The following is a 9,407-nucleotide window of genomic DNA, read 5'->3' as shown; positions in this document are numbered from 1 at the left end:
ATTATGGGGGTTATACAATCAAAAAAGCATTGTGCTTTTTTGTAAGGTGATTTCTTCAGAGGTCCTTTTTAGCGATGCACGTTGGTAAAATCTGTGAAAAAATGAAACAAACATACTAACAAATCAGATCAGTAGCAAATCTACAATGAACTTTTAAGGAAACACTAAATAATTAATTTGGGGAATCAACCTGCACGGAAGGATATGCGCACATACAATGATTTGACAATACATTACTCAAACATTACATGAAGCTTAAAGGGGAGAGCTAATCTGATGAAGATGGAACTTGAAGGGTAAGAATCGCTCTTATGATGATGGAAACTTAAAGGGAAGAATGGCTCCATTTGTTACTCCTCCGATTATGCGAAGAAGATGAATATGATCTATTCATGGAAATCAATGGACGGGGGAATTGACGGGGAGATGAGTGGGGGGGGGGGGGGGGGGGGGGTTAATTGGGGAGGATTGGTTTGGAATTTATATCAGTGACTCCTCCTTCGTGTCAGCAGCAGAAAATGATGATGCTTCAACAGAACAGCTGAAGGTGGCATGGTGATGATGTGGATACTTTGCATGTTGAGATAAATCCTATAATGAAGATGAATTTCTTAAGTATATAGAATAAGGCATGTGTTGGCATGAAAACAAAGTGCACGCTTACATATTTAGATACGTTTTTTAGCCCATATTTAGATACATGACTATAGGAGAAAGCAAACAGTTTTTGCCGAGGAGGATGCGACCGGTAAGAGCGGAAAATGCCAACGGAGGCCGAGCTCCAGGGAGCTTGGTACTTTTGAAAAAATCAAAAGTCATATTTCAAAGTTTCAAATAAATTCAAAAAAAATTACATAGAAACTTATTAGATTACTGCATGCGCGTGTGAAAAAATCATTTGAATTTTTTGTATTTTGTAGGCTGTACAAAAAAGACAAAATTCCGGCCCAACAACAAAAAAAGCGGCCCATTTTAGAAATATGTTTTTGTCTTTTTTCTGTACGCCACGTGTGAAAGTATATGGTTATGATTTTTTGCACATACGCAATACACATATGTGAGAGTGTATACAAACATTTTCAAATTTTTTCATGCAGTGGAAAATCGTATTTTGAAAACGGCCTCCAAAAGCCCTCACTCCCGGTAAGAGTGCCTACAGTACACAAAGCAAAACATTCGGCCTTGGAGCGACAGCTGGCTGGGATCGGCGGATGCAGCACCACCAGGCGACACGACAGGCAGGTCGCCGTCTCCGGCGGTGGCACGTACGTAGGCGATGGAAGGCCGCCATCGACCGATCGACGAAGAGAGAGACGTGGTCGCCGTCGTCGCGGAGCCGAGGAAGCATCCATCCATCGTCCTTGACATACTCCACCTTTGTCGTTCACGAAACATCCATCTTTGACCGCTATTACTATATGCTCCCTGACGACTGTTCCCTCCCGCTGACCCAACGGCTTGCTTCTTCCCCTGGTGCTCTGTGCTCAGCTGCTCGTCCATTCTTGCGTCGCGGTGCAGCAGATTGGGGCACGACCTGCTCCTCCCCTCCCTCCCGCCGCCGCGTTGACGCACGGCGCACCCACGGCCGGTCCGATCGCCGGCACGGGCACGGCCCCCTCGCCGTCGCAAACACACGTGCGCGCGCTGCGCACAGCGACTCCCACCTTCCCGACAGAGCAAGCGGCGAACAGAGGAGAAGCCCACCAAGTCAGAGGCACGGCCGGGTCGCCGTCGCACTAACCCCCGCCCGGGTCAAACCCCGTCCCCCTACACCGCGGACGCGTCTCCGTCTCTCGCTCCCTCCCCTCCCCTCCCCTCCGCTCCGCTCGCGCTGCTCTGCTCGGCCCGGCTCGCGCCCGCCACCGATGGGCACGCCGCAGCGCCCGCGCCCGCGGCAGCTGGCGCGCACCAACGCCATGCGGAACTCCTCCTACTCCGCGGACGCCGGCGCCGACGGCGACGACGACCTCGCGGCCTACGGCCGCATCCAGCTCAGCGTCGACCGCGCGGCCCGCGCCTCCCCTGGCGCCAGGGCCGGGTACGCGTCGCAGACCAGCTTCCGCATCCACGGCGGCCGCGGCGGCGGGGAGGAGGTCGCCGAGCTCTTCCGCCAGCTCGGCCTCTCCGGCCCCGAGGACTTCGCCATCCCACCGGCCGTCTACGCCGCCGCCAACGCCGCCCGCCGCCGCGCCTCGCTCGAGGAGTCGTCCCCTGCGGCGTCGCCGTCGGGGGTTCCTGAAATTTCGGGACGCGACGTCGTCGTCGCCTCTAGGTTGCAGCCAGCCGGCGACGGGGAGGAAGCTGGGTTGGCCACCGAATTGGTCCAATCGGAGACCATACAAGTTTCAGCAAAATCATATCAACGACCATGGGCCGAATCCAAAGCCATATTGGTCGAATCAGAGAGAGTGGAGACCTCTACACGAGAGGTCACTGCTGTGTCTGAGCCGGAGAATGCAGGTGAAGGGAAGGGGAATGACAAATTGGCCAAAGTGGAAATATCACGAGAGGAGAGGACAAGAGAAGTGGTTGTGGAGGCCACAAGGGAGAAGGCCACTGGTGCCCTGGCTCTCGTTGTTGCAGAGTCCAATTCATGTGACATCGAGCATTTGGTCTCGCCGTCGCCGAACAGGCGGTTTAGGAGAACCATCACATCTTGGATCAAGGGAGGGCATATCGGAAGCGGATCATTCGGGTCAGTCTACGAGGCGATCAGCGAGTAAGTTTTACACCTGCTTACTTTGTGAACATTACTCATTTCATTTCATCGAGTTAATGTCTATGGGTTTGCAATTACAGATTTGTCAAATTTGATGCAACATTTTGTTAAGTCTAGCAGAAGATGTTTCATAATTGGTTGTATGCGCTACACTTGTCGTGATGTACGCAGCCACTAGCACTTCGCAAATTGGTTTGATTCGTCGGAACTGGTTAGAAACCTAGATTTTTAGTCATCGGAGCTTGATGAAGATTCTTGAGGGGGCGAAGAAGATAGGTTATGCATGAACTCTGAGAAATCTTTGATATTCAAACCTAATAATTAGGGGTAGTTTTCCTACAGTAGGGGGGGGGGGCATGAAATTCCGCCACTGTGAACCATAACTCTATTATACCACCTGGATAGTTACATATCATCTGCGTTACTTGTTGAGAGTGCAACTTCAGCTGTTGAGCATTTGGTGTAGAACTAGAAAAAATGCCCTCGTGTTCTGCAACAAAATGTTCCACTGACTGTGTTTAACATTGCTCTTACAGTGATGGGTTTTTCTTTGCTGTCAAGGAAGTGTCATTGATTGACCAAGGAATCAATGCAAAACAGCGCATCGTCCAGCTTGAGCATGTAAGTTGTGGGTTATGGCATGCTAAAGCAATTGTTTCACTTACACCGCCTTAAAACATTATGTTGTTATCACTGTCTTGGTTATATGGTCAACTGAGATCAGCTGTGAATCATTGGTTTCAGGAGGTATCCCTCTTGAGTCGTTTGGAGCATGACAATATTGTTCAGTATTATGGAACAGACAAGGTAAAATTATTACAGAATAATAATTATGGCATGACAATATTGTTCAACCTAGTTACTTATGGCTTGTAAAATCATTACAGAATAATTATTATTGCCACTGTGTACTTTTCATTACCTTCTGTTATTTTCCCTTCTGAGAATGGCATAATTTGGATTTAGCAGATGTAGAGATTTCTCAGCTAGATTTTCTTTTTCCTGCTTTCTCTGAGTAAATTATACTCCCTCTGTAACTTTTTATAAGATATTTTTAGAGTCTGTGACAGTGTTAAAAAACGTCTTACATTAAGTTACGGAGGGAGTATTTGTGTGATATAAACCGCTGATTCTAGATCTTTACACTAAATCTTGTGGGCTGGACGTTTTGCAGGAAGATGGCAAATTGTATATTTTTCTTGAACTTGTGACCCAAGGCTCTTTGGCAGCTTTATATCAAAAATATTGTTTACAAGATTCACAAGTATCAGCATATACAAGGCAGATTTTGAATGGTTTGAACTATCTACATCAGCGAAATGTGCTGCACAGGTGAGTACTAGAATGTGTTGTTTGGTATATATTTTTCTGTATTATATTTCTCGCTGGCCATTGAGAGCCTGTTCATTGCTGGATCACCAGGGACATCAAATGTGCAAATATTCTAGTTGATGCAAATGGTTTGGTCAAATTGGCAGATTTTGGGCTTGCGAAGGAGGTATTACTTACTCTATCAAACACATGCTGTACTATCAGTTTATCATTGTACTCCATTTTCTGCTGACTCTTTCTAATCTGCCATTTTGCAGATGTCAATTTTGAGCCAAGCAAGATCTAGCAAGGGAACTGTCTTCTGGATGGCCCCTGAGGTTAGTTTATGCAGTTCAGCTATTGCGCCTTTTCTACATCATGTTGGTCGTACTTTTTCTTGAAATAAAGGCATCATGTTGTTCTTACTCACATTCAGAGTGTGTGTACAATTACACTTGAGCATATTTGTGCCTGGTCTATTGTGATCGTTTTTTAACTTTTCTACCTTCTATTAAATTATCTTTGTGACCTCAATGATCCAGAATACGAGTCCATGGTCCACGTAGATAATAGGTTACAAATATCTTGGGAGTATAACGAATCATAGTCTGTGGAGGGAATTAGCGTACTTGATGAGTTAGAATTTAAAACTCCAAACAGTGAGTTATAACTGACAGATGGTTTAGAGTTGAGCACTGTAGGTTGCAGTGTGACTCTAAATACTTGTAGTTGTGTAACATTAATTAAAACTGTTAATTTTGTTTTCCGTGAAAGGTTATTGGATTATTTTGATTTAGCAAATTGCAAGAAGTATTTTGTTATTGTCCCAATTGTGTACGTTTTGTGATGGTATGCTCTCTTTCAGGTTGCTAAGGCTAAGCCACATGGACCTCCAGCAGATATATGGAGTCTTGGCTGCACAGTTTTGGAGATGCTGACCGGCAAAGTTCCATACCCTGATATGGAATGGGTGCGTATTCTGTCACCTTAGTTTTCTGGAACAGCATCTAAGTTTTAAATACTGCAAGACATGTAATTTAAATGCGCTGGTATACTGGAGCTGCATACTAAGCTAATTTTTTTAAATGGAAAGATCAAGGGCTATCTTCCTAGGGGGAGGGGACTATGAATTCCATGACATTTGTATGCGCAAGTATTATAATGCATAGTGGGCACCCCCAAAAAATCTGCCGCTATATTGCTGTTGTCTATTTTGATGTATTTATTAGGGAAATCAGAAATGCATAGATACGAGTAGCAGACCCATTTTCCCGCAAAAGAAAAAAAAAGTAGCAGACCCATTCCCTGTATTTGGATCTCGTGGTTTTCTTAATATCAGAGTTGTGTATTGTTACTGTCTGTCATGCAATCTTCTCTCCTGCCATGTAGACACATGCTTTGCTCAAAATTGGTAGGGGAATACCACCAAAAATTCCCAATACGTTATCAGAAGATGCCCGGGATTTCATAGCAAAGTGTGTTCAAGCAAACCAAAAGGACCGGCCATCTGCTGCTCAGCTGTTGGAGCACCCTTTTGTGAAGAGACCACTGCAACATTAAGGTGTGCGATGTGCATATTGCTAACACATTTGCTTGTACATAAGCTGGTAAGTCTTTCGTCCTTTTCCTCATCAAGAAATGCGAGTGCTTTCATCTCTTCTAAGTTCTAACTCACTCGTTAAAAGATTGAGTTGGTTTCACTGCAAACATAATGACTTGTCTCCATCGCTATGTATAGGTTTTAATTTCGCATGTGGAAAGGTGTGGGTGATACCGAGGAGTGAAGATGATCCTACAACCCAAAAGTGTTCCTTGTTCACGCTCCCGCTTTAATTGTTTCCTGGAGATTTCAGCATTGAGATAGCTAGCTTCCAACATGAGAAGCACCTATTGGCATTCGGTTGAAAGGTAGCTCAGCAACATGAGTGAGATATGTTTACTTAAGAGGTACTCCCTCCGTCCCATAATATAAGAACATTTTTGATACTATATAAGAGCGTTTTTTATACTACTAGTATCAAAAACGCTCTTATATTATGGGACGGAGGGAGTACCTTGTTGGCTGACAGGATTTGTTTCTCATGGAGCCCGTAGCCTAGTCTCAGTGTGTGGAATGAAAGATGTGCAGTGTGGAGTGCCAAGTGCTCACACAACAGTTCACTTTCCGACCGTGCTTACATCACACCTGTACAGTTCACATTCTGTTGCCAATGCAAACTGATCGTATTGTCCATGTTGTTGACTGCTCCCTCCGTTCCAAAAGAAGTGCCAAACCACGGAAATTTAAACTAAAACCACGGCGCGCGGCACTTATTTTGGAACGGATGTAGTATTTGACTGTGATCTTGCTCCATACCTGTACAGTTCAGTTCCTATGTAAATACAATCTGTTTCTAGCACAGAAGGTCCAGAATTTCAGTGTCTATGTCATCATATATGCCACCAGATGCGCATGCGCAGCCATGCATGTAGATTTGCTTAGAAGATCTGCAGTGCTACTTCTTGCCTGCTCATCAAAAGATTCATCTCATCACCTATTGTATTACTGTACATGTTGGATCCTTTTCAGTTTTCATGATACTGTACATGCATCTGGAGTAACAATGAGAGACCAAAGAACTGAAGATACAACAAATTTCTAATCTACTGTTGGTTCTTTTCCTCTTATGTTCTCATGGACGCAAGCAAAGCAGTAGCCTCTATAGATGTTTGATCCTTTTCATCTTACTCCAAATACAGCTGCTCACTCACTCTGTGATTAAGGCATTGCCCCAAACAGCAGCCGTGTACAAGGAGACTATTTCTGCCTTTCTGGTGTCGCTCATTCCTAACATTTTTCTTTCCAAACCAACCTACGGAGAAGGTCCTTTAACCAGGGAAATGCTTGTTTGGGTGTAACTTTCTAACTAGTTGTATATGTTTGCACCATGTTCTCTTCTTACCTATCTAGCAGTCGGAGGTCACCATAGTTATATATAGGCGAGAAAAAATGTGCACAAATAAAGACATGTATACTATCTCCCTCTTGTCTTTGAAATGAATATGGAAGTAAGTACTGTTATTGTTTTTGACAGGGATACAGGGGCAAGTAGTTGAGACATTATGAGTGATATAATCGAAGAAAAAAAATAGTAGTCCAATGTATCCATAGTAACATTACCGTTATCAGTTCAGGAACTTGTGTTGTTCTTCACCTTATAGAGATCCAGTGTCTATGCTTGATTGAGCTGATAAGCCATGTGGATTTGCTTCTCAAGATTTTACAATGATAAGTACTTCTCATCTGTCAACGTAAAAAGATACATCTCATCACCTGTACCTATATTACTGTACAGGTCGGGTGCCTCTTCCCCAGACTGTACATGAAACGGGAGTCACAACAACCGCAGAGATGCAAATACAAGTTGCTGATCTACCAGTAGCCTTTACGAATGCTTGAAACACCGAGCCTGGTGACTACTGAAAGCCTCCAGTATTCTGCATTCCTGCAGTTCTGATGAGTTCATCCAAACAGGCAGTCGCTCCAGTGCTCATCCATAACTCACGGCCTCATGCCCTGCCATCTCATGGCTCAGCAGGCCAAGCATGTCGAACACCTCCTCAGCCTGCGGATGAGACCGATCTCCGCAGACAAACTCATGCACGGCGCCGTCGATCTCCACGGCGCTGCGGCCTGGCCTCTTCTTCACTCCCCGGGCTTTCATCAGGCCCCGGACCATGCCCGCGCCATCCCATTTCCCGACGCCGGCGTAGATGTTTGACAGCAGCACGTAGTTTGAGTCGCCGCCAGGGTCCTGCTCGAGGAGGTACTGCATCAGCTGCTCAGCCATGTCGACGTCCCCGTGTATCCGGCACCCAGCAAGCAAAGCTCCCAGCACCACCTCGTTCGGCCGCATCGGCATGGTCGCCACCACACTCATGGCCTCGTCCAGGCGCCCTGCCCGGCCGAGCAGGTCGACCACGCACCCGTAGTGCTCCATCCTTGCTGTGATGCCATGCTCCGCCTTCATGGCGTCATAGTACCTCAGCCCCTCATCGGTGAGACCGGCGTGACTGCAGGCCGTGAGCACGCCCGTGAACGTCACAGCGTCCGGCTTGAACCCCTTCCTCTGCATTGCCTTGAAATGCTCGATGGCGTCCACGCACCGTCCATTGGCTGCAAACCCGACAATCATCGAGTTCCAGGAGACCACCGTCCGCTTCCTCATGCTGTCAAACACCTGCCATGCAAACTCCACCTGACCGCACCGAGCATACATGTCGATCAACGAGTTGGCGATGCGGATGTTGCCCTCCAGCCTCTCCCTGGTCACGAACCGGTGCACCCACATACCGAGGCCGAGCGCGCCGACCTCAGCGCACGCGGAGATGGCAGCTACCAGCGTGACGTAGTCTGGCTCGACGCCGTCCAGCAGCATGGCATGGAAGCAGTCAATCGCCTCGTCATGGCGCCCGTTCTTGACGCACCCGTCGATGAGCGCCGTCCAGGAGACCTTGTCCGGGTCCGGCATTCCGTCGAACACCTCGCGCGCGGCGGCGACGAGGCCGTTACGCATGAGGCCGGTGATCATGGTGTTGTAGGTGACTACGGACCTGACGGGCATGGAGCCGAACAGCTGGAGGGCGTGGTGGGGGAGGCGGGACGCGAGGTAGAACCGCGCGAGGCAGGTGCAGAGGAGGAGGTGGCCGGGGAACAGTTTGATGGCGAGGGCGTGGAGCGATAGCGCGAGGGGCCGGGCGAACGGGGAGGAGGGAGAGCCGGCGCAGGCGGAGAGGACAGTGAGGAGGGTGACGTCGTTGGGCGCGGGCGCGGCGGGGGAGGAGAGCATGGCGGAGAGCGCCGCGGCCGTCGCCGGCAGGTCGCCCTCCCGCGCCGGGCGCGCGATGGCGGACGTCCATGAGACCACGTCTCGCGGCGGCGTACGGCGGCGCGGCTTTGGGGTGGCGCGCTGCGTAGGTGGAGGAAGACTGAGAGATGGAGAGGCGGCCACTGCCATGGCCGAGAAGCTTTCGGCTGAAACACTAGAACGAGAGCTCCTTTTGTTTTTTAGATGAACAGGGAGGTTCCCCTCCCCGGTTCCATTACTCAGCATGAAACCAAAAACGCGATCTCCAGTTATACAGCAGCTCACTTAGGGCTGCCTCACGGGTTTTTAAAATGTTTAAATTCGGCGCAAACACAACATAAACACGTTCGAGTTTGTTCAAATTTAAACATATTTTATAAAAAAGAAAAAACTACCGTGGGCTACCTCCGCCGTCTCCCTCGCCGCCCGCCCACGTGGTTCTCCATGCCGAGGAGGCGGTAGAACCGCGTGTAGTCACCGCCGTCTTCGTCGTCGTCGTCGTCGTCGCCCCCGCCGACACCTCCGCCGTC

The 9,407-nt window shown here is 48.2% G+C and overlaps 2 protein-coding genes across 3 annotated transcripts; one reads left to right on the top strand and one right to left on the bottom strand.

Moving 5' to 3' along the window:
- The first annotated feature begins 1,424 nt into the window (after positions 1-1,424).
- Positions 1,425-7,256, top strand: LOC125514807 (mitogen-activated protein kinase kinase kinase 3). Of its 2 annotated transcripts, XR_007286627.2 has the most exons (10): positions 1,425-2,719; positions 3,256-3,340; positions 3,464-3,526; positions 3,894-4,051; positions 4,142-4,217; positions 4,309-4,368; positions 4,896-5,000; positions 5,420-5,637; positions 5,769-5,977; positions 7,105-7,256. XR_007286627.2 is itself a non-coding variant. In XM_048680162.2 (9 exons), the coding sequence occupies exons 1-8, from the start codon at positions 1,866-1,868 to the stop codon at positions 5,588-5,590; spliced, it is 1,572 nt and encodes a 523-aa protein (XP_048536119.2). In that variant the 5' UTR covers positions 1,425-1,865; the 3' UTR covers positions 5,591-5,637; positions 5,769-6,448. The 2 variants fall into 2 exon arrangements, 1 of the variants encoding a protein (XP_048536119.2); XM_048680162.2 differs by lacking the exon at positions 7,105-7,256 and having other exon boundaries at positions 5,769-6,448.
- Positions 7,253-9,171, bottom strand: LOC125514809 (pentatricopeptide repeat-containing protein At1g05750, chloroplastic). Its single transcript, XM_048680163.2, has one exon. The coding sequence runs from the start codon at positions 9,121-9,123 to the stop codon at positions 7,561-7,563; it is 1,563 nt and encodes a 520-aa protein (XP_048536120.2). The 5' UTR covers positions 9,124-9,171; the 3' UTR covers positions 7,253-7,560.
- Between the last annotated feature and the right edge of the window lie 236 nt (positions 9,172-9,407).

Source organism: Triticum urartu, chromosome 6A, assembly GCF_056163025.1.
Source record: "Triticum urartu cultivar PI428250 chromosome 6A, HENAU_Tu73, whole genome shotgun sequence".
NCBI lineage: Eukaryota > Viridiplantae > Streptophyta > Magnoliopsida > Poales > Poaceae > Triticum > Triticum urartu.
Note: the sequence above shows the minus strand (reverse complement) of the source record. Positions and strands in the feature narration are given on the sequence as shown.